This window comes from Podarcis cretensis, assembly GCF_951804945.1.
Source record: "Podarcis cretensis genome assembly, chromosome: 6".
Taxonomy (NCBI): Eukaryota; Metazoa; Chordata; class Lepidosauria; order Squamata; family Lacertidae; genus Podarcis; species Podarcis cretensis.
The window spans coordinates 805,008-829,375 of NC_137175.1; the positions used below are offsets into that span (position 1 = coordinate 805,008).

Consider the following 24,368-nt stretch of genomic DNA (forward strand, 5'->3'; position numbering starts at 1 on the left):
CGATCATGTGACACGCTCCGCACGCACGCCCCTTCACCTCGCGCACATACGTAACTGACGCCCTCGAAGCCTTCCGCGGAGAAAAAGTAGTTCCCCGCGGGCCGCCAGATTTCTCCGAGGAAACGGCCGGCTTGACGCTTCCCCCGAGGAGTGAGCAGCCAGGCTCCGGGGAAAAGAAGCCGGAGCAGCGCCGCCGCCGCCCGCCCGCCCAGCGCCGCCGCGGCGCCCTCGGAAGTAGTCCCGGCGCCGGCGGGGTCCGGCGGAAGAATCCCTCCGCCGCCGGGCGAGGGAAGCGGCGATGGCGGCCTGGCGGGTGCCGGGCGGGAGGGAGCGGGCGGCCGAGGGGCCGCGGGGGCGTCTGCGAGAGGCCCCCGGCGGTAAGGAGGCTGCGGTGGCGCGGAGGGTCCCCGGCGCGCTTGGGCGAGGGGAGGGGGCCTGGCGCAAGATGGCGGCGGGCGGGGGCTCAGGCAGCGCCGAGGGCAGCCCGCCTCGGACAAGGCCCCGCGGGAGGGAAGGCAGAGCGCGGCAGCCCCCCCCCGCACGCACGTCACGCCAGGGCGCTGGGCCAATAGGAAAAGGGGAGGCGGGGAGAGGGAGGCGGGGGCCCCCTGGCCTCTCCAGGTGCATTGTGGGAGAATCTCTCCATCCCTGCCCGGTGGGCGACCCGGCAGAAGGGACCAGGCAGCCCTTGCCGGCCCCGAGCCCTCCCGCTCCCTGGGCTCAGCTGCCTCCGCTGGAACCCTAGGGCTGCAAGGGACCCCCAGGGTCATCTAGGCCAACCCCCTGAGATGCAGGAATCGGGGCAAAGTCTGCTATCCATGCCCCCCCCCCCAGCCCCACAGCAGGGGGAATGGTTGGCCTCTGTTAACGGAGAAATCTGAGGGCTCCCTTGGACAAAAAAACAAGGACACCAGCCAGGGATACCAGAGCAAAAGAGCAACCAGGAGGCTTGGTCTTGATTGAAGACTGTGGTGACAGGACTCCCACCTGCCACCAGGTGGAACGAGATGGGAGCCCCCAACAAAGGAGAACCCAAACTTTTATTAGCTGCTAATCCCCATGTTAAACCCCCCCCCCAAAAACTGCATCACGGTTACATCATGAAAGGGGAGGTCTGGTGGCCGGAATCTGAGCCATCCTGGACCCTGCCCCATGGTTCCCCTTGCCCTCCACCAAACACCCATCAAGTGTAGCAAAAGAAATATTTGCATTTCCCTGTTTCCCAGCCAAGTTCATCCCACCCTTTTGTCTTCATCTGGGTTTGGTATTTCTGGAATGGCTACCTCTCTGGCACTCAGGTATCAGGATGCCAGGAATGATCACTCAGGCAGAGGGGCTGCTGAGCAGCTGAGCTCACATGTCTATATGAATTTCTGAAGTTTCCCCAGTGAGCCAGTACATAGATACATTGATCAGTGAATTCCAACATTTGGTATCGTGCAGCAAAGGCCCTTGGAATAGATAGGAAGAAACTGCGACGAAGTGTTTTGTGGGGACAAGTCACAAAAGCGATTGTGCTTGTTTTGGCAGTGGGCTGCATGTGCATGATATCTGCTGGAGGGGCAACCCCCCCCCCAACCTATACATAAATTCCTGCAACACCTCCCAACTCCTGCTCAGGGCAAAAACCCTTCTCTGCCACTGCCCCCTCCACTCTTGCTCTGCTCCAGCCTCAAAGGCTGCCATGCACAACTTTGGTCTTTGCAACCCTCAATTTAGGGAGCCCTGCAAGGAGTGCTCTCGGACACCTGCCTGCCTGGCTTCCTCCCCCACGGGGTGAATTGTGGGTTGCAAACACTGAAGTTGTGCAGGGCAGCCTCCCAGATCCTGGTCTGATACTCTAACCACTATCCCAACCAATATGAGCAATTAAGCGCTCAGCAATAGGAGCTCCGCTTTTCTTTCTACTTAGATCAAACTGTACTCTGGCATTTCTGGAACAGCAATACTCCCTCCAGCAGCTTGTTCAGTTTTACATTAAATTTCGGTGGTTAAACTGCTGGGAGGGGGGTGGGCAATAAGCAAACCAAGGCACAGGGTCACCTGGACTCCAAACCCAGTGCCTAGCAAGCTCAAGTTTTCCTGCCCAAAGGGACATGTAGGGTGACAAGCAGACTCTGGAGGTAGCAAAGTAATGAGATTGTCATTTGAATATTAGTTACCTTCCTGCTGCCAATATATCTCATTAGAGATTAGGGGATACACTAGTTGCTTGCTGCTTTCATCTTTGGTTCCCTGATGGAACAAAGAACCTGGAATTTGGTGCACATCTTGTGACTTTGAAGCCATCCAGGTTCAGAGATATGAAGCTGTGTTATGGAACACAGTGAGCCTTGCAGCTGGATCAATCTATACCAGCATTTTGCTTTTAAAGTGGCAGCCAGGTGCCCCAGTGAGAAACCCCTCAAGCACGATGTAAGCTCAGCAGCCCTCTCTTATGCCTCAGAATGTCAGAAGAGGCCATCTCGTCCAGCATCTTCTTCATGGCCAGGAAGATGCCTCTTCTGGGAGCCCCCACAGGCAGGATCTCATTCCCAGCAGCGCTTTGGATTCCCGACCTCTGATCCCAGGTCCCTCTGATCCAGCCATCATGACTAGTAGCCCTTGGTAGCCTTATTTTCTTTAAGTCCTCTTCTAAAAGCCTTAAGTTTACTGTCTCCTCTCTTCTCTCTTGCCTAGTCTGAGGTGCCCTAGATGTTGGTCGCTTTCTGGCCTCACTCAAGCACAGTTAGAGGAATTGTATCTGGCTCTGGCTGTAGTTGGGATATCCCCATTCAGGTATGTGCCACCAATATGTACCATGCAATGGACAGGCAAGATAGTTCCTGGGGTTGTCATGAGGGGGGCAAGATGGTGCACCAAAGAGTGTTGAACTGGCCTGGGTGCTAGGTTTGCAAGAGAGCTTCAGAAATATGACTTGGAAAGAGCTGGCATGGATTATAAAATAATAATAATAATAATAATAATAATAATAATAATAATAATAATAATAATAATAATTTATTATTTATACCCCGCCCATCTGGCTGGATTTCCCCAGCAACTCTGGGCGGCTTCCAACAGAACACTAAAATACAATAACCTATTAAACATTAAAAGCTTCCCTAAACAGGGCTGCCTTCAGATGTCTTCTAAAAGTTTGATAGTTATTTTTCTCTTTGACATCTGGTGGGAGGGCATTCCACAGGGCAGATGTCACTACCGAGAAGGCCCTCTGCCTGGTTCCCTGTAACTTGGCTTCTCATAGTGAGGGAACCGCCAGAAGGCCCTCGGAGCTGGACCTCAGTGTCTGGGCAGAAGGATGGAGGTGGAGACGCTCCTTCAAGTAGCATTGATTCCATTCCTGATTTTTTTTTTGGTGGGGAGGTGCTGTTGCATGAACACTCCTCTTTTGCAGTCAGAAGCTTCTGTTTCTCGTTCCACCTTTCACTGATGGGCAGTGTCAAGTGCCACATCCCAGTAGGGGGCGACTGAAGATTGGGGTTTCTTCCCACCATGACACACACGCTCTGCTTTTCCAGACTTGGCCATGGAAGCAGAAAATGAAGTGGAGAGCAGCAGCGATGCTGCCCCTCGGCTGGGGCAGCAAGAGGAGCCCTCCGAGAGCGGCCTGGGCATGGAGACCTCAGAGACCATGTCTGCAGACAGCAGCGATGCTGCCTCGGTGCCCGTCACCCTCTCGGAGGCAGATGAATCCGGGGTCGGCCAGAGCTCGGACAGTGGAGGGATCTCTCTGGTACGGACCAAGTCTCTTTTGCCTCTTTGGGGCCAGGCTTTCTGCCAGGGTGGGGGACACAGCAGGCCAGGCCCATTCCGCAAGAGCGGAAGATAGCAAGTCTGACCTGGTGGAAGAATGAGAGGCTAGTAGGAAGTCTCCTCTTGCCTTTCCTCATGGAATGATGGACTTGCCTTTATTTATTTGTGTAGAGTTGGAAAGGGACTCATCCAGTCCAACCCCCTTGCAATGCAGGAATTGCAACTAAAGAGTCTCTGACAGATGGCCACCTAAATTGTTCTTCAAATCCTCCTATGAGGGAGCGTCCACCACGTTCCTCTCTCTGCCACCTCTGAGTCGAGTTCCAGCCTCTGATTCTTTCCCCTCTCTGCCTCGCAGGCCGAAGTACCGGAGAGCAGCTCCAGCACGGACGCCTTGCCCAGGGCCTACCTGCCAGACTCCTCCTCCATTGCGCAGTCCACCCTGGTGTCCAGCGTCTCCACTGTCAGCCAGTCCGTCCTGGTCTCCCAGTCTCCCCAGGGCCTCGTTCACTCCAGCGTCCTCGCGGAAGGAGCCCCCGTCGTCTCCAACTCCACGGCCTCCACCTCCTCGGATCTGAGTGCCGCCATTGACAAGATCATAGAGTCCACCATTGGGCCAGACATCATTCAGCGTGAGCAGGCAGAGGGCTGTGGGTGGGGAGTCCGTGGTGGGAGGGTGCAGAGGGAGTCGGGGGAAGCAAACAGACTCTGGAAGTCGCTTCTCACAGCCGTTCTTAGGAGGCACCCCCACATGTGCCATTTGTGCAGGAGCTGACGCTGGTTCTCTTTATTCCCTGGTTCAGGGTGCATTGCTGTGACAAGTGAGGAGGATGGTGGGGCCCAAACCACCCAGTACCTCATCCTGCAGGGACCAGATGATGGTAAGGAAAGGGTCTTACGTATCCATTTCTTTGCCTTCCTCTCCCACCCTTTTCTCCAAGGAGCTCAAGGTGGCGTACGCGATTCTCCCTCTCCTCGTGTGATCCCCACAACAACCCTGTGAGGTTGGCCTAGTGGGGGATTCAAACCCTCTCCCAGGTCCTAGCCCGACACTCTTAACCGCTACACCTCACTGGCTCCAGCTGGTTGTGGTCTACCTGCCTTGCTTCATGAACTGCGGTGGCCTGAGGGCTCCCTCCTGGCCAGCCTAGAGAGGAGGGAGGGTGTTGGGAGGAGCTGTCCCTTGACCTGGCCCCTGCACTCGCTCCCTCTGCCGCAGGGGCCCCCGTGATATCCCACATGGCCAGCTCTGCCCTGGCCCGCAGCTTGGCCGTGGAAGCCCTTGCGGACGGCCCCACCTCGACGTGCGTGGAGCACCCTGGGCCCCTGGAGCCGCTGGAGCAGCCGGAGGAACCCGACCTGGGGAGCCTGGAGGAGCTGATGGAGGTGGTCATGGTGCAGCAGTTCAAATGCAAGATGTGTCAGCACAAGAGCGCCTCAAAGAGGGTCCTCATCCAGCACATGAGGGAGCGCCACTTCCAGCCAGGTGCGTGGGGCTCGGCCGGGGCTCGGCAAGCTCCAGGGGCGGAGTGGAGTTTTGGAGCGGTTCGTAGACTCAGAGAGTCGGAAGGGACCCCGAGGGCAAGGCAGGATTGGTGCACGAGGGCACGGAGTCGGCTCTTGCGCAGGCTTGCCAAGAGAACTCTGGCTCTGCACCATGAATCTATCAGCTTCTGTAGTTTGTGTGCAGTCAACTTTTGGGAGCTGAGGGGGAAAGGCGAGGGTTAGCAATATGAGAGGGAGGGGAGATTCTGTGGCACAAACAGGGCAGTATAAGAACATAAGAAGAGCCTGCCTGGATCAGGCCAATGGCCCATCTAGTCCAGCGTCCTGTTTTCACAGTGGCCAAACAGATGCCTCCTTTGAAACCCCGAAGCAGGATTTGAGCACAAGAGCATAACTATCCCTGCTGTGGTTTCCAGTAACTGGCATTCAGAAGCGCCGCTGCCTCTCACCCTGGAGGCAGAGCAGAGCCATCCTGGCTAGGAGCCCTCGGTAGCCCTCTCCTTCTTCTCCATCAATCTGTCTAATCCTCTTTTAAAACCCTCCAAGGCGGTGGTCTTCACTGCCTCCTGCGAGAGCGAGTTCCATAGTTTTACTCTGCATGAAGAAGGACTTCCATCCATCCAGAGTCTTCCAATGTGCAGTACTATTGGGCATCCACAAGGTCCAGCGTCATGAGAGGGGGGGGAAATACCTTTCCCTCTCCAGTTCCTCCAGGCCAGGGATCCTTTTCTCAACTCTGCTGCTTGCAAGTCAAGCTGCTGTACGATGGGAGAGATGGGAGGGGCACAATATATGGACTCAATCCAAATCAAAAATTTAAAAAGGAGTGAAAATGTTTTGATGAATATATGACAAATATTGCTCAAAGAAAGATATACTAATATGCCTAGATTAAAATGTGAAGTACTGGGCGGAAGAAAAATTAGTAAGGAAAGAGAATAAGAATATATAGATAATTTGAGAAGATTGTAGAATGCAAAGATTATTGTAAATTGTATAATGTGGAGGAAATCGAGTGGGGGCGGAGGGAAGTGGGATGAGGGAGAAAAGAATAATATGATGGATTGAGGAAATAGAAATGCAAATGTATGGGGGGATGGGGAGGAAATGGTGTTGGCTTTGGTACATTTGTATTGTAATGTAATATTTGAAACCTATATATATATATATATATATATATATATATATATATATGGACTGAATCGTGCTGTTTCCTCCCCACTAGCGTCAGCCCCCGGTGTGAAGAAAGGGCGCCCCCGGAAGGGGGCTCCTGTGCCCAAGGCCCCGGAAAAGAGGAAGGCAGAAGAAGCAGAGGACGAGGAGGAAGACGACATTGTGGACGCAGGGGCTATCGATGACCCTGAAGGTATTTCTCACGCAACCCCCCCAGCTGCAGTCACTCCCCTGGCTCCCCCGCCCCGCTCACCTGGCCTGCCTTTGCCACTCTTCTGCAGGGGACAGCGATTACAACCCAGCGGAGGACGAGCCCCGAGGGCGCCTGCCCAAGACCAGCAGCCGCCCTGTGCCCACGTCCAGCGAGGAGCGGCTGCGCCGGCGGCCGGGACGACCCCGCAAGGTCCCCTGCCTGGAGGTGGTCCCTCAGCCAGAGGGTAAGCAGTGGTGGCAGAGCAGGGAGAGTGTGCGGAAATGCACACAGAGGTGCGCTCCGAGGGGCAAGGTCAGCCGCACCTGCTCAGCATGGCGGATTCTCCATTTTCCACGTCATTGCCAGATTTAGGGCCAAAGTGAAACACTTCCAGTTGCTGGCTGCATATCAGAAACGGAGGTTTTCAGCGCTGACTTCCCTCCTTCCTTCTTCTGGTTTTTTATATCACATATAATTTTATCGCTTAGGAGCAAGTGTAAATGTAAAATGCAACACATTATGTGTGTGTGGAGTATGTAACCGGAAAACTAATAAAGATTATTTGGAGGGAAAAAGAAAGAAAGAAACGGAGGTTTTCAGATTCTCCAGGGGATGCTTGGGCGCCCCATTGGAGTTCGGTGGGACTACTCACAAGCAAATAGGCGTTCTTGCAAATAAGTGTGTTTCACAGTAGGGCAGTTTCTTCTACTCGGCTGCTGGTAGGAGGTTGGCAGAGCTTGCTGCCTTTGAGAGAGCCTCGCTCAGATCCCCCTGTGGGTCGAGTCGTGAGGGGAGCAAGGCAGTGGCACCAAGCAAAGACATAGAGAGGGTCCCCTGGGACATCAGAGAACAAGTTTGCTCCATCTCCCTGTCAGTTTGCATTTCTTGGTGCAGAAAGTATTGATCTGATGTGTAGAGATCTTTCCTATTCCAATTAGTTCAAGAAGGTTCTGGAAGCTTTTCTTTGTGAAAGAAACAAGCAGAAGGGTCATGATGTTTGGGTTATTCCTTCAGAGAAGCTGAGTACAGCTGATGTAAACTGGTTATCTCTTCTGTCAGGGTCACGCTGACTATCATAATAAGGCCAGAAGGAGTCTAGGCTTCACTTTCTCTTTCTATCTGTTTTCTTTCTGGTGTGCTGTTCTGTATAGCATGTAGCATTAAAGCTTAGACTTATAAGTTATTGTAAGCTTAAGTTAAGTCAGCTGCAACTGGATTTCTTACAGACAGGGCCAATCCTGAATGTATTGGATTTCTAACCATTGTGCTCATTTGCCTTCAGTAGCAGTAAAGCTCTGCTGGATGAAATATTCATTCCCTGTGGTCTATTTTTGGGGAATCCTGCAACGTGTTTAGGTTTTTCCTCTGCCAACTATATGTTGGAGCTCTGCTCTGGATCAATAGGAGCAGAATTCAATGACACTCCCGTGGGACAGCCCATCACATATTTGAAGATGGTTCCTTTGACACCTGTCAGTCTTCTCTTCTCCAGGCTAAACAGATTTCTTCATGCTAAATAGTTCTCGTCCTAGTTTTTTATGCTCTCTTTTCCTCCCCCTCCCCCAATTCGCACAATGGTGTTCCTGGATTGGCTTTGCGCTTGCTGTGGCTTCAGGCCCCCTCCCCTTCCTCCCCCCCCCCCAAAATAAGCTGACTGACTGTTTCCCTTGGGCAGGTGGCAACGCAGAGCCCGTGGTCTCATCCCAGGGCCTCCCCCAGGGCGACCCCCAAGGCCCTGAGGCGGCCAGCTCCTCGGACCAAGTGCCTGTGGGGGGCCAAAGCCATGGGGAGCAGGCCGTGAGCCAGTCCGACTCCGAAAACAGGGACCCTTCCTCCTGCGAGAAGCTGGAAGCGCTCCCCCGCCGGCGCGGCCGTCCGTCCCACCGCTTCCTGGGCAAGAAATACCGCAAGTACATCGGGCGAAGGTGATTGGTGGGGATGGCAGGCGGGGCTGGTTCCGTGGGGCTCCCTTCAAGAGACCCTGGGGCCTCCGTGGGGCTGGGCTCTCTGCGCTGAGCACCCCTGTGATGTCACGCCGCAGGTACTGTTACAAGTCAGCCAAGCCCTTGATGCGTCCCTACCTGTGCCGGATCTGCGGCTCCCGCTTCCTGACGCCCGAGGACCTGCGCTTCCACGTGAACTCGCACGAGGCCGGAGACCCCCAGCTCTTCCGCTGCCTGCAGTGCAGCTACCGCTCTCGGCGCTGGTCGTCCCTCAAGGTGAGCTGCTGGCCGCTGTCTCCCTTCTCCCGTCTCCTCCTAAACGCCACTGAGCAGGTGGGAGGAAGACAAATAAATGGAGAGCAGGGGACGTTTATGTATTCATTTTCTCTTCCCCACCTGTCTGTAATAAATAATAATAATAATACATTTTATTTATACCCCGCTCTCCCTGGCCAGAGCCAGGCTCAGGGCAGTTAACACCAGTAAAATTACAGTAAAATCATAATGGGGGGGGGGGATTAAAATACAGGTTAAAATGCAATTTAAAATTCGAGCCTTATTTTAAAAATAGCCCATAGATCAAAACCATAAGGGAAGGAAAAACATAAGGGTCAGACTGAGTCCAAACCAAAGGCCAGGCGGAACAGCTCTGACTTGCAGGCCCTGCGGAAAGATGTCAAGTCCCGCAGGGCCCTGGTCTCTTGTGACAGAGCGTCCCACCAAGTCGGGGCCAGTGCTGAAAAGGCCCTGGCCCTAGTTGAGACCAGTCTAACCACCTTGTGACTTGGGACCTCCAAAATGTTGTAATTTGTGAACCTTAAGGTCCTCCGTGGGGCAGACCAGGAGAGGTGGTCCTGTAGGTACGAGGGTCCTAGGCCGTGAAGGGCTTTAAAGGTCAAAACCAGCACCTTAAACCTGACCCTGGACTCCACCGGGAGCCAGCGCAGTTGGTAAAGCACTGTGTAAGTTTCTGATCACTTCTGTCAAGCGAGCGTCATGTTGCAGGTCTGCTGCATACAAAAGATCTATTAAAACATACGAACGATCAGTTTGTCCAATCAAAACATCACAGCGCAAGGCCTTTCTTTAAAAGCAATCTGTTCCCCAAAGCCTGTTTGAACACGAAAGCCTCTGTCTGCCAGTGGGAGGACAGCAAGGAGGGAGCCAGTATAACTTCTCTAGGCGGGGAGTTCCAAAGTTGCTTGTCATCAGCCAGCGCTGCGGAGGCCCTGTCCTGCATCCCCTGCAGACCTGCCTGAGAGGGAATCGGGACGGAGAGAGGGAATTTGAGCAGGTGGAGAGAGGCCAAGGAGCCAGAACCAGCCCAGGTTTATTTTTTAATATTGGAAGAATAGGAAGACGATGGTGTGAGCTACTTCATCTATACTTTATTTAGTCACAGCCACCGTTGAAGTTGCAGCATTTTCAGTTTCCTTTGATGGATTTGTACGTACAATTGACTTTTTCTGCTGTTCTTTCTAAAAGTAATAAACATGTTTTTTAATATATATATTCATCTGAGGTAGCAAAATATGATACAGAACAAACAATGAACTATAAAAATGGTTCTAACGTAACAGATGAACTCCTTCACATGGGGCTGCTCTGTGCTGTATATACCTTTACCTTTACCTTTTTACCTATATAGAAGAAATGAAGTTATTTGCATGGGCCATTTTAAAGTGCAATAAGAAATCACAGGTCAAAAGCGAAATATTTATTTCATAAAATCTGCTTTTAGTCTACTGCTGCTTTTAACTTCTCTAAAACTTTTGAGAAATATTGTTGTCAATTTTTCTGGGTGATAATTTTGTCAGCTGAAAATCTCAGGGCTGCTCACGGCATCAAAATACATTATGAGAACAATCAGGTGGTATATAAACTTCCTGAAACAAGCTAGATGGAAGTGCCTGGCGCTCTGCTCCTCCAGCCTCCTCCTTCCCCTTGCAGGAGCACATGTTCAACCACGTGGGGAGCAAGCCCTACAAGTGTGAGGCGTGCGACTACACCAGCGTCTACAGGAAGGACGTCATCCGCCACTCGGCCGTCCACAATCGCGACAAGTAGGTGTCCTCAGGGGCCCCGGCATACGCAGGCGGGCAGCAGAGGGGTGGCAGCGGGGCCTCCCCTCCCATGTCCAGGTCACGGGGTGGGTGGGTGGCTGCCTGTCAAGGGTTCTTCGGCTGACATTCATGCATTGCAGGGCATTGAGCTAGATGTCCCCTGGGGGCCCCTTCCTACTCTACGATTTTGTGATTTCTCAGTGGCCTCACTTGCTTCTTCTTCCCTTCCTTCCTTTGTTTTTTGTTTGTTTTTTTATTAAAGATTTCAACACAATAATTTAACAAAAATACATCATCCACATTGTTCCCCCCCCCTCCATTCCCCCCCCCCCCCAAATAGAACACTCCTGAACTTCCCTCATCTCCTTCCTCTGGCTTCTCAACACATATTTCTGTCTGCATGTTACAAAATTGTAAAAATCCTCAAATTATCTATCTGTATATTGCAGTAAAGAGTTTGTGAATGTTTATTCCAAACCTGCCAAAGAGTCCAATTCATTTTGTTGCTTCTTCAAATATTTCATAAAAGGTTCCCATTCATCTTTGAAATCAGAGTTATCCTTCTCACGTAGTTTGTGTGTCAGTTTTGCCAGTTCCACATAGTCCATCAGTTTTTCTTGCCACAGTTCTTTCGTCGGGGTTTCTTCGTTCTTCCATCCTTGTGCTATTAAGACTCTTGCTATCATTGTCGCGTACATAAAAATATTTTTAAATTCCTTTGGCAAATCTTTTCCCACAAACCCTAACAAGAAAGCCTCGGGCTTTTTCACAAATGTTGAATGGAATATTTTCTTTTAACTCATTATATATCATATCCCAAAACTTTTAATTTAACTGCAATCCCACCACATATGATAAAAAGTCCCTTCTTTTTCCTTGCATTCCCAACATAGGTTTGAGCCAGTTTTATACATTTCCCCTAATTGTACTGGTGTTATGTACCATCTATCCTTTTTTTTGTTTGTTTTTAGGAAGAAGCGAGCTGACCCGGTGAGTGTCCTCCTTCGCCTCCACCTGACTCCTGCGTGTGAATCTTTCTTGGTTCCCCAAGAGGGCGTTCCTTGCTGTGTGTGCCCTCATGGACAACCCTGCGAGGGAGGCTGCTTCTGCTTGGGAACTGAGAGGCTGTGACTTGGCAAAGCCACACACAGAGTCCAGAGCAGGACCAGGAGGGGAGCTTCAGCCCCAGAATAAGGGCCAGCTCTCTGGGCTGAGCATAGCCAGCTGCTCCTCATGGGGTGGGGGGGGCGTCTCACCTGAGCCAGGCAGTTCTGACCATACCTTAACCTCTCTCTGGGCAGCCCCCCAAGCGCAGTTCCTTCCCCTGCCCCGTCTGCAGCCGCGTCTACCCCATGCAGAAGAGGCTCACGCAGCACATGAAGACGCACAGCACGGAGAAGCCCCACATGTGTGACAAGGTGGGTGTCAAAGCAGGGGGGCCCCTCTTTGGCTGATGCATTGTGCCTGGGCATGGGGGGGCAGGTGGCGAGGTCCGCAGCTGCCACCCTGCATCAGCGGCAGAGGAAGCTGCTTGGGCGCCTGGGGTGGCACGCCCATAGGGGCAGGGAGCACCACGGGGACTCCGAGGAATCTGCCTGCCTCCTCCCACTCAGCCGCCCTACAGCTGTGGGGGGAGGCAGTGGGTGGACTGTTTGGGGCAGCGCAGAGCCTGTGGGCGCCCAAACCACTGCCTCACTCCCAGGAGAGACGCCTGGCTCAAGCGCGCTGCAGGCCCCGCGCTGAGTGCCCCCCAGCATTTTGTCACCCCCTCAATGTTGACACCCGGGTTGGACCTGTTAGGATATAGTTCCATTCCACCTTTAGAAGAGGCATCTGGAGTTGTTGCATATCACACATGTCTGTTTACTTCCAGCACAGTCGGCTGGGAACTTCCGTTGTATATTGCTTTTGTCTATACTGCTGTTTGCTTGGACACAAAGGGAAGCAGGCATGTTTTTCCTTTGTTCCTGATGCTGAATAAATGCCTGTAAATATGCTTGCATCTGCCTCTGTCCGCTACTTCTGTTGCGAAGAGTTCTTATCTCTGCTAGCTTGCGTGCTCAGTCCCTAATGGTCTCTGAGGCTCGAGTCCCTGATAGATGCTGTTCTGAGAACCAGAGTTTGCCCAGCTGCCGGCCGGTGGCTGGAGCCAGCTGGGGGCTTGCCAATTGCCCCCATTCCCCCAACGCATCCCAACAGGACCGCCCCCACCGCCCCCCCCCTCCTCCGCCCCTGCCCTGCATGACCTGAGCCCGTCCTTCCTCTCTCCTGCAGTGCGGGAAGTCCTTCAAGAAGCGGTACACCTTCAAAATGCACCTGCTGACCCACATCCAGCCTGTGGCCAACCGCCGGTGAGCACCCCCTGCATTGCCCTTGCGGGGTGGGGGGAGGAATAACAGGAGCGACAGCTGTGCACATAGGCCGCCACCCCCCATTGGCCCCGGTGACGGCCGTCTCCTCCTCCTCCTCCTCCTCCAGGTTCAAGTGTGAGTTCTGCGACCACGTCTGCGAGGACAAGAAGCTGCTCCTCAAGCACCAGCTGCTGCACATCCACGACAAGCCCTACCGCTGCAGCCTCTGCCCTTACGCCACCGTCCGGGAGGACTTCCTCCTCTCCCACATGGCCGTCAAGCACACAGGTGAGCAGCGCCATCGCATGTCATTGATTACTTAGGTTCACAAGGCAGAAGCACAAGTACTGTATTTTTTGCTCTATAAGACTCACTTTTTCCCTCCTAAAAAGTAAGGGGAAATGTGTGTGTGTCTTATGGAGCGAATGCAGGCTGCGCAGCTATCCCAGAAGCCAGAACAGCAAGAGGGATTGCTGCTTTCACTGCGCAGCGATCCCTCTTGCTGTTCTGGCTTCTGGGATTCAGAATATTTTGTTTTGTTTTCCTCCTCCAAAAACTGGGTGCATCTTGTGGTCTGGTGCGTCTTATAGAGTGAAAAATACAGTAAATGGTTAAACCAGAAGCAACAAGGCAATAACACAAAGACATTTAAAAGGCTATGGAATATGAATCAGCCCAAGGCCTGGCTGAGGAGGAACATTTTCACCTGGCGCCTACAGGTGTGCAATGAAGGCACCAGGCGAACCTCCCTGGGGAGCCACTGTGGAAAAGGCCTCCCCCTGGACTTCACTTGGAGAAGGCACACAAAGAAGGGCAGAGGCAGATTTGGGGCAGCAAGACCAGTCCCCGGCAGAGAGGACATTGCAGGAAGAGGGCTGGCGCTCGCTCTGCCCTCTTCCTGGGAGGTTTCTAAGCAGGGGTTGGATGACTGTCCTTCAGAGATCCTTTGGCTGAGATTCCTGCAGTGCAGGGGGTGGGACCCGGGGGCCCTCTGCAATTCTGTGTTTAGGACTGTTCAACGTGTGTGGACAGTCCCCCTGGGCTTTTTTGGAATCTTGCTTCCCGCAAAAAGGAAAGGGGGGGGCAGACTCTCTCCCCAATTGCCAAGCTGTCCCTCCCCCTGGCCCCAGCCAGGCAGGCTCCATCCTCACCCTGCGGCTGCTGCTGTCTCCCCTGCAGGCGGGAAGCCCTTTGCCTGCGAGTTCTGCCACTTCACCACCAAGCACAAGAAGAACCTGCGCCTCCACATCCAGTGCCGCCACGCGGAGAACTTTGAGGAGTGGGTGCGGAGGCACCCGGAGGAGCCCCCCTGCCGCCGCCGCCCCTTCTTCACCCTCCAGCAGATCGAGGAGCTCAAGCAGCAGCACAGCCAGGGCCAGGCGGCCGCGGAGGCAGCGCCCACCAGCTCCCCCGTGAGTCCCCGGCCATCGCCCCCCCTCACTTCTGCTGCCCCGTCCTTCCCACCAGCTCTGAGCTGCCCTCACCGCTTTCTCCCTCCAGCAGGTCACCTACCAACCTGCCCAAACCCCGCCTGCTCCAGAGCCCCCCATCCTCACGCAGGAGCCGCTGGAGGCAGCCACCATCATCTACGAGCCAGGTAGGGACGGGCCCTTCGAGTGCAGCACCTTCTTCTCACAGGGGCCAGCCAGGGGCCCCACTGAGAAACCCACAAGCAGCAGCCTTCCCCCCTCCTGCGGTTTCCAACAACTGGGATTCAGAAGCCTTTCTGCCTCTGCCTGGGAAGGCAGATCATTGCCACTGGGGCTGGTAGTCAACAGTGGCCCTCTCCTCCTCCTCTTTTAAAGCCATCTAAGCTGGTGGCCGTCACTGCCTCCTGTGGGAGGGAGTTCCACAGTTTAACTCGGCACTGCATGAAGAAGGACTTTCCTTTTTCTTCCCACGTTCGGCTTCACTGGACGTCCGCAAGTTCCAGTGTCACGAGAGAGGGAGAGAAACTTTCCTCTATCCACTCTTTCCAAGCCATGCAATAATTTTATAAACTTCTGCCATGTTGCCATTCCTTACTTGCCATTCCCCAAAGCTAAAAGGTCCCAAATGCTGCAACGTTTCTTCATAGGGGAGTCAGATTTTATTGGTCAACCAAATACCAGTTACAGTGGTACCTCTGGATGCGAACAGGATCGGTTCCGTAGCCCTGTTCGCATCCTGAAAGGAACGTAAGACGCGACTGCATCTGCGCATGTGTGGGTCGCGTTTCGCCTCTTCTGCACATGCACATGACATCATTTTGAGCGTCTGTGCATGCGCGAGCAGCAAAACCTGGAAGTAACGCTCAACCTGAAGTTTATTCATCCCGAGATATGACCGTATAGCCAAAAACAAACATACAAAAAACAGGTCTCAAAAACATGGGGTCTCACTCCACCCCCTTGATAATGTGGGTGGCCCTTTTCTGAAGGCGTGTCCTGGAGCAGCAGGAGGGGAGATAGAGAAGGAGCGCAGAAGGGACCCTGCGGAGTTTTGAGCAGGAGGTCTCCGATCTGAGCGTTGCCATTCTGCCAGCATCGGAGGACCCAGCACCAAAAGAGCTTTCAAGATCACTGCCTTCCTTGGGTGGAACTAGTGAGGTTTCAGCCAGCCTGCCTACAACTGCATACAGTGGTACCTCGGAAATAGTGTCCCGGTTTGAGAACTTTCCCTCGGTCTAAGAACGGAAGCCGAACTGTGGAAGGGCACTGGCAGAGGGAGGCCTCGTTAGGGAAAGCGCGCCTTGGTTTAAGAATGGTTTTGGTTTAAGAACGGACTTTCGGAACGGATTAAGTTCGTAAACCGAGGTACCACTGTACAGTCGTACCTCAGGATAAATATGCTTCAGGATAAGTATTTTCGGGTTGCGCTCCGCGGCGACCTGGAAGTAACAGAGCATGTTACTTCTGGGTTTTGCCGCTCACGCATGCACAGACGGTCAAAATGACGTCACGCGCATGCACGGAAGCGGCGACATGCGCAGTCACGTCTTACGTTCTGTTCAAGATGCGAACGGGGCTCTGGAACAGATCCGGTTCGCATCCCAAGGTACCACTGTATTGTTGAAATTGTGCAAGTTGCAATCGTACTGTACTCTCAAGCAAGCAAGCCCTCCCTCCCTCCCTCCCTCCCTCCCTCCCTCCCTCGTGGCTGGCTAAGGGCGTAGCAATGTCGGGAGCAGGAGCCCAGCTGACCTCCCTCTTGCTCCCCCCACAGATGTAGAAGGCTCTGCTGAGCTGGCCACACAGACAGCGCTGGACCTCTTGCTGAACATGAGCAGCCAGCGGGAACTGCCCGCCAGCAGCACCCTGGAGGTGAGGCCAGGGAGGCATTTGCAAGCCCCAGCTCCCTGGTGGGCCCTTCCATCTGTGTCATGCCATGACCCACGGCTGCTTTCTCCCCCCTCTCCCCCCCACAGGTGGCCGTGGTGAAGGCCGACGGCTTCTCCAAGGCCTCCGAGCCCCAGGGGCAGCAAGAGGAGGAGGAGGAGGAGGCCCAGAACAAGGTGCTGACGCTGCACGTCACAGAGGAGGCAGCCCTGGAGGGCGCCGAGATACAGCAGGTCACCATCCCCTTCAGCAGCAGCACGGAGTACAGCATCATTGCCCCAAGCGAGGAGGAGGCCACCAGCACGCTCTACGGGTGAGAGCAGGGAAGCCGGCCGCCTCCAGGCAGAAGGGCTCTGGCCGCAGGGAGTCGATAGCGGGAGGCAGCATGGTGCAGGGCTTAGAGTGCCAGGCTAGGACCTGGGAGACCGGGGTTTGAATCCCCACTCAGACACGAAGCTCACGTGCCATCTGGCATCCCAGCCAGATGGGCAGGGAATTAATAATAATAATAATAATAATTACTATTTACTATTTATTTTATTTATTACTTGGACCAGTCGCAGCCTTTCAGCCTCACCTACCTCACAGGGTGGTTGTGGAGATTAAATGAGGGAGCTTTGAGCTTCTGGAAAGGAAGGTGAGAGATAAATATATTGGGGGAGGTAGAAGGTGGAGCTTGTACGGCTTCTCAGACCAAGGCTCCCTCTGCATTCCTACTGCCCCTGTGGCTTCAGGGTTTTCTCTGGATCCACATGATTAATAATAATAATAACAACAACAACAACAACAACAACAACAACAACAACAACAATAATTTATTATTTATAGTGTGCCCATCCGGCTGGTTTCCCCAGCCACTCTGGGCAGCTCCCAAAAGATTAAAAACAGAATAAAACATCACACATTAAAAACTTCCCTAAACAGGGCTGCCTTCAGATGTCTTTTAAAAATAGGATAGCTGTTTATTTCCTTGACATCTGATGGGAGGGCGTTCCACAGGGCGGGCGCCACCACCAAGAAGGCCCTCTGCCAGGTTCCCCGTAGCTTTGCTTCTCGCAGCGAGGGAACCGCCAGAAGGCCCTCAGCGCTGGACCTCAGTGTCCGGGCAGAACGATGGGGGTGGAGACGCTCCTTCAGGAGGGAGCCAAAGGTGTGACGTGGCAGCTAAAACAGCCAATGCAATTCTGGGCTGCATCAATAGAAGTATAGCATCTAGATCAAGGGAAGTAATAGTGCCACTGTATTCTGCTCTGGTCAGACCTCACCTGGAGTACTGTGTCCAGTTCTGGGCACCACAGTTCAAGAAGGACACTGACAAACTGGAACGTGTCCAGAGGAGGGCAACCAAAATGGTCAAAGGCCTGGAAACGATGCCTTATGAGGAACGGCTAAGGGAGCTGGGCATGTTTAGCCTGGAGAAGAGGAGGTTAAGGGGTGATATGATAGCCATGTTCAAATATATAAAAGGATGTCACATAGAGGAGGGAGAAAGGTTGTTTTCTGCTGCTCCAGAGAAGCGGACACGGAGCAATGGATCCAAACTACAAGAAAAAAGATTCCACCTAAACATTAGGAAGAACTTCCTGACAGTAAGAGCTGTTTGACAGTGGAATTTGCTGCCAAGGAGTGTGGTGGAGTCTCCTTCTTTGGAGGTCTTTAAGCAGAGGCTTGACAACCATATGTCAGGAGTGCTCTGATGGTGTTTCCTGCTTGGCAGGGGGTTGGACTCGATGGCCCTTGTGGTCTCTTCCAACTCTAGGATTCTGTGATTCTACGTATACTGGACCGAGGCTGTTTAGGGCTTTCAAGGTCAGCGCCAACACTTTGAATTGTGCTCAGAAATGTACTGGGAGCCAATGCAGATCTCTCAGGACTGGTGTTCTAAGGTCTTGGCGGCCACTCCCAGTCACCCGTCTAGCTGCTGCATTCTGGATTTTCTGAGTCGCCTTCAAAGGTAGCCCCACATAGAGCACATTGCAGTAGTTCAAGCAGGAGATAACCAGAGCATGCACCACTCTGGCAAGATAGTCCGCAGGCAGGGAGGGTCTCATCCTGCATACCAGGTGGAGCTGGTAGACAGCTGCCCTGGACACAGAATTGACCTGCGTCTCCATGGACAGCTGTGAGTCCAGAATGACTCCCAGGCTGCGCACCTGGTCCTTCAGGGCCACAGTTACCCATTCAGGACCAGGGAATCCTCCACACCTGCCCTCCTCCTGTCCCCCCAAAACAGTACTTCTGTCTTGTCAGGATTCTACCTCAATCTGTTAGCCGCCATCCGTCCTCCAAAAGATGAGATTTGGGGTAACTGAAAGACCACCCTCACCAGCCTTGGCTCACTCTTCTGCCTCTCTAAGAGCCTGCTGGAAAGTCAGGAAAGTGGCCCACCTGGGCCAGCATCATGTTCTGGCAGAGGCCAACCAGATGCGCCCAATGGGAAACCCACAAGGAGGATCCGAGCGCAAGAGCAGCACTCTCCTCTCCTGGGGCCTCCAGCAACCGGCCTTTCGAAGCATCGGCCATCGATAGGCCTCTGCTCCTCCATGGGTTTGTCTGATGTCTCTTGGCAGGGAGGGGGAGAGTCCCAGCGAAGTCGTCCAGGCAGTGGTCAGAAGCTGCACCCTGAAGGATGCCCCAACTCCCAGCAGCACGCCAGAGAGCCAGCAGCACACCGTGGAGGTGAGGAGGAGGAGGAGGAGGAGGAGGAAGAAGGGGCCTGTCTGTCGCCCAGGGAGGAGGGAGCCCAGCCCAGCCCCAGGTCCAGGAAGTGCCACTCTAACCAGCCTCCCTCCTGTCCCTGCAGATGAGTGGGGAGCGGCCAGAGGCCCAGTGCGGTGTCCCCTGGCCTTTGGTCCAGTGCCTGGCCTGGCCAGCCCACAAGGCCGTTTCGCTGGCCCCCGCCGATCAGGAACCGGCCCCCGGCAAGGGCAGGCCTCCCGCCAGGCAGGGGGCACCCAAGCAGGCCTCCGGCAACGACGCTTCCCCCAAGAAGCTGCCGGCAGCCCCGGCGGGCAAGGTGCCCTCGGCCAAGAAGTTCTCCTGCAAGATCTGCATGGCAACCTTTGCGGGCCGAGCGGAGATGGAGAGCCACAAGCGTGCCCACGTCGGACCCAGCGCCTTCAAGTGCCCCGACTGCCCCTTCACGGCAGCTCTGTGGCCCGATGTCCGGGTAGGTAGAGGGGAGGGGGGGTCCCTTGCAAATGGAGGTGGAGGGTGCAGGCGGCTGGGAAGTGCCCACAGCGCTGCGGCCAGAGGAGAGAGGCCTGGCACAACTGCCGCTCTCCCCGGGTGCAGTTGGAGAGGCCCCTGGGCTCCCAAGCTGGGGGGGGGGGGTTGGGGTGTGCCTGAGTCACCCCTCAGTGCCACCCCCCGCAAGAGAAGGTCTGAAGGTCCCCATTCAGGGCCACTTTGCTCTGTGTGGGGTGCATTAGAAGATTTGGGGAGGGCTCTGATGGACTATGCAGAATTGGCGAAGTTGACACATAAACTGTGTGATAAGGACAACTGTGAATTTTAAGAAGAATGGGAACCATTTACGAAGTACTTAAAGAAACAACAATATGAACTGGGCTCCTTGGCAGGGTTTGAATAAACATACACAAACTTTTTATTGGTAACATATAGATAGATAAATTAAGGATCTTTACAATTTTATAATATGCAGAGAGTAACATGTGCTGAAATACCGGAGAGAGGAGCTGAGGGAGGTCTGGGGGTGGGGTGGGAGGGGGGGGTTCTTTTTTAGGGGGGAGGGGGAAATGGGGGGGGGAATGAGGATGATGTGTTTTTGGTAAATTGTTATGTTGAAATTCCTAATAAAAACTATTTTTTTAAAAAAAAAAGATTTGGGGAGGGCTCTTTCCTGGGGGGAGAGTGGCTGGGCAAGTGACTCATCTGAATTGTGGGAGTAGATTTAGGGAGCTGCCCCCGGGGAGGGCGAGGAGGAGGGGCCCCCGGGCTTCTCTCTCTGCTCCCTTCCTCCTCCGATTCCCGAGGCCCCTGACCTGGTTTCTCCCTCTCCCCCCTCCCAAACCAGAGCCACATGGAACAGCACGCCAGCCTCCGGCCCCACAAGTGCCAGCACTGCAGCTTTGCCTCTAAGAACAAGAAGGACCTCCGGCGCCACACCCTGACGCACACCAACGAGAAGCCCTTCGCTTGCCACGTCTGCGGGCAGAGGTGGGCGAGGCCGCTGCTGCCAGCATGGGGGGGGGGCGTTTCCCTTCACACAGCAGAGCCACCCTAGGGGAGCAGGGAGTCCAGCTCCCCACCTCAGCCTCTCCACTGTTCTCTCCTCCGCAGGTTCAACCGCAACGGGCACCTGAAATTCCACATGCAGAGGCTGCACAGCGCAGAAGGGGGGAAGCAGGCGCCTGAGCTGGCCCCCAGCGCCTCCCAGACCATCATCCTGAACAGCGACGACGAGGCCCTGGCCATGCTGCAGAGTGAGCAGAGCAGAGACTCCGCCTCCCTTCCTCTCCCTGCTGCCCATCGGCCACAGGGCGGGCAAAGGGCACGTCTCTGCTCCTCTCGAGAGTCCCAAATTGGGGGCCGGGGGGGGCAGAAATGCAAAATGGCACTGTGCACAGCTGAGACCACTAGTTCCCCAATTGGGGTTACCTAGAGGGGTGCTAAGAGGCAAGGGGCAGTGGGGGGGGGCCACTGGAGGGCCCCCCTCCAAGCACATCCATCGCCTACATAGGACTGAGCAGGCTAGAGCCTTGATTGAAACACCTTCCCTGCTTTGTACTTAAAGTTTTACTGCTCTTTTCACTTTCAAGTCTATTTCCTTTGGTCACAAATGGACACATTTACAGTTCTGAGTTGTCACAGGATGACCCATAATTGGCAACAGCTATTGCTTTTCTAATAAATTAGTTAATGTACCCCTGTGGTAGGTGAGAGACTGCACCTGTGTGGCAAGCAGCTGTGTACGTGTTTCCTTCACCTTGACTTTGCCGTTAGTCAGAATGCATACAAATATTTACCATGCTTGATTTTGGGGTTTTTTGCATTCCTTCGCACTCTTCTGAATAGTGCTTTCCAGGGGGCACCGGGAGTGAGTTTGTGGAATCAAGGGGATGGCGACCCCCAAAACATTTGGGGAACTTGCAGCCTCTTGCATGTGTGAAGACAGCAGCAGTATGACTGCCAACCGCACTCACCAGAGCGCTCTCTCTCTCTCTCCCCCTCCCACCCCAACAGCGACCCTGCAGTCCGGCCAGGGGGTCCTGGCTCCGGAGAGGCTCCAGCAGGCCCTGGGGCAGGAGCGCATCCTCATGACACAGGAGCAGAGCGTCCCTGGCCAGGTGAGGGGGACAAGCAGGCCAGAGTCCCTCCCTCCAGGCTTCTGCAGCCTGCATCTCCATCGCATGTGAATCTGGGCATGGGGCGGCAGTGGTGGGTCTTGGGGCCCAGAGCTGAACCCCCTTGTGTCTCTTCTCAGGAGGATGCCGCCTACATCCAGGAGATCGTGACGACGGCAGACGGACAGATGGTGCAGCACCTGGTGACGGCAGAGAACCAGGTAGGGCAGTGGCGGGGGGGGCGGAGCTGGCGTGGCAGAAACTCAGAATGCCTCAGGGCATTCTTCTTCACGCAGCGCACAGTTAAACTGTGGAACTCACTCTTGCAGGACGCAGGGACGGCCACCAGCCTTTGAAAGAGGCTTTGATTAAATTTGCGAAGGAGGGGGCTCTGGATGGCCCTCTTCTGCCTCCACGGCCAGAGGCAGCAATGCCCGTTTCTGGGCACCCCAGGAGGAGAGAGGGTTCTTGGGCTCGCATCCTGCTTGCAGTCGAAACAAAATAAAAAAAATCCTTCCAGTAGCATCTTAGAGACCAACTCAGTTTGTTATTGGTATGAGCTTTCGTGTGCATGCAAAGTGTATCTGAAGAAGTGTGCCTGCACACGAAAGCTCATACCAAGAACAAACTGAGTTGGTCTCTAAGGTGCTACTGGAAGGAATTCAGCAGAAATGCAGAGAGGCTTGTGGGATTTGATCAGAAATCATGTCAATGACTCAAACCCGGTCAAAGCGATGCTTTCATTGCTTTGTCATAATTCCTCATAGCACTCCCACCTGACCCCCACGCCTTCCCTTCCAGGTCCAGTACATCATCACCCAGGATGGTGTTCAGCACCTCCTGCCCCAGGACTACCTGGTTCTGCCCGGGACGCACCACATCCAGGTGAGACCCAGGGCTGGAGGGGAAGACAAGGGAGCAGTTGCCTTCCCTCCTTCCTCTCGCTACCCCCTGCTCACCAGATCAACCCACCTTTCTCTATCCCACCCCCCCCTCCGTCTCTCTTTTCCAGCTGCAGGACGGCCAGATCACCCACATCCAGTACGAGCAAAGCGGTCAGTTCATGCAGGAGCCCCAGGTAGGAGAGAGGGGGCATTTGGCAGGCCCTCTGCCCACTCCATGTGTTTTCAGCAGGAGGGTTTGGAAGCTTATGGGGTGGGGCAAGGGAATGGGGCTGGGGCGATGCCTCCCAGGGCTGCTGCCCACCCTGCCCGCTTCTTCCTCCGCAGATCCAGTATATCCCCGTGTCGCCAGGACAGCAGCTCCTCACGCAAGCTCAGCTGGAGGCCGCAGCCCATTCTGCAGTGACAGGTGGGTACAGGGAGGGGGGAAGGGGGGCTGCACATCCTCCGCCCGCGTCTCTCAAACGTGGGTCCCCTGCTGCTGTTAGACCACAACTCCCATCAACCCAGGCTAGCAGGACCAGGGGTCAGGGACGATGGGAGTTGTGGTTCACATTATCCGGAAGGGGCCAGCTTCGTCCAATCAACTCATGGAGCAAGAATGCAAATGGAGCCTGTTTAGTTTGCACAAGTTGCAGAATTTGGGCTGGGAGGGGGCACATTCTGCCTCTTGCTCAGCTGCCCCCTCCTGCCCCTGGTTTCACTGACCCCCCAACGCAGCTGCTTCTTACCTGTTTCCCACCCATCTCTCTCTCTCTCTCTAGCGGTGGCTGATGCCGCCATGGCCCAAGCGCAGGGCCCGTTCAGCACAGACTGCGCAGCGGACCAGATCCATGAGCTCCAGCCGGGGGTCCACTATGACATCATCACGCTGGGAGACTAGCAAGGGGGACCTCATCCTTCCCCTACCCCCCCCCCCAAGCATGGACCTCTGCTTCCTCTTGGCTCTACGGGGGATGAGAGGGGGCCTGGCTGCATTGGCAAACAGGATCAGCACCCTGTCTGGATTGTGCCTTTGCGCCACGACCAGGAACGCTCAGTGTGCCCTTGCCTCTCGGAAGGAGCTGCTCCCTGGGGCCTGGCAGGCCCAGCTGCCCCCAGCTGCCTGCCTGCCAATGGCTGAACTTGAAGCTGTGGGTACTTGAGCCCCAACTGTAGGCCTGGGGGGGGGGCGCCTTCCCCCATGGTGTGGGGTGTTGCTTTGCTGGCCTTGACGGCGCCTCTCAATAAAGGCACAGGACTGCCTGGAAGCGAGATCTGTGTTGGCGCTGCCTCTTCCTCCTCCTTCCCCCTCCTCCCTTTGTCTTTGCCACCTGCTCAGGTGACCTTGACTCTGGCCAGCCATAGCCCCCCCCCCTTTCCCCCACCCCTGGAATTAACCAACTGGTGAACAGGCTAAATCCCGTGTAACTCTCCCTCCAGTACAACCGCTGTCTCCCTGAGCCCGTCGCTTGGCAGTTGTTTACATGGGATTATAACAGCTAATCTGGGGCTTTAAGGAGGGCCATTTTGCATTATACTGATTATCTTCCGGGGGGGGGCAGGGTGGTGACCCACCCAACTTCTGCAGGAGGACACAGGCAGCTTCTCGTTCTTGCAGGACAGGTGAGCAGCCTGCCAGTCAGGGCAACAGTCTGTGAGAAAGGTCCCCGTCTTCCTGCAGCCCCACAGCCTGGCCTCTCCTCGCTGCGGACTGAATGGGCAAAGGGGTTTCAGATCAGGGAACCAAGGGGGGCGGAGCGTGGCCCATTTCGGGGGCAGGAAGCTGGACAGGGGGCTTCTTGTTGCAGGTGTTCTGCTTGAGCGCCGTGGGGAGGGTGCTGGTGCCCCCAGGATCCTGGAAATGTAGGGCACCCCA

The 24,368-nt window shown here is 54.7% G+C and overlaps 1 protein-coding gene across 3 annotated transcripts; it reads left to right on the plus strand.

Moving 5' to 3' along the window:
* The first annotated feature begins 275 nt into the window (after positions 1-275).
* ZNF335 (zinc finger protein 335) lies at positions 276-23,764 on the plus strand. 3 transcript variants are annotated; one of them, XM_079978891.1, is made up of 29 exons: positions 276-377; positions 2,680-2,778; positions 3,522-3,736; positions 4,115-4,388; positions 4,560-4,637; positions 4,976-5,242; positions 6,488-6,628; positions 6,717-6,872; positions 8,304-8,553; positions 8,670-8,847; positions 10,522-10,634; positions 11,606-11,624; positions 11,936-12,052; positions 12,909-12,985; positions 13,113-13,273; positions 14,165-14,397; positions 14,486-14,582; positions 16,190-16,287; positions 16,392-16,615; positions 18,873-18,981; positions 19,106-19,471; positions 20,339-20,481; positions 20,605-20,747; positions 21,508-21,611; positions 21,749-21,829; positions 22,410-22,493; positions 22,621-22,686; positions 22,838-22,919; positions 23,275-23,764. In XM_079978891.1, the coding sequence occupies exons 3-29, from the start codon at positions 3,530-3,532 to the stop codon at positions 23,391-23,393; spliced, it is 3,987 nt and encodes a 1,328-aa protein (XP_079835017.1). In that variant the 5' UTR covers positions 276-377; positions 2,680-2,778; positions 3,522-3,529; the 3' UTR covers positions 23,394-23,764. The 3 variants fall into 3 exon arrangements, with proteins under 3 accessions (XP_079835017.1, XP_079835018.1, XP_079835019.1); XM_079978892.1 differs by having other exon boundaries at positions 14,489-14,582; XM_079978893.1 differs by having other exon boundaries at positions 8,304-8,538.
* Positions 23,765-24,368: the final 604 nt, after the last annotated feature.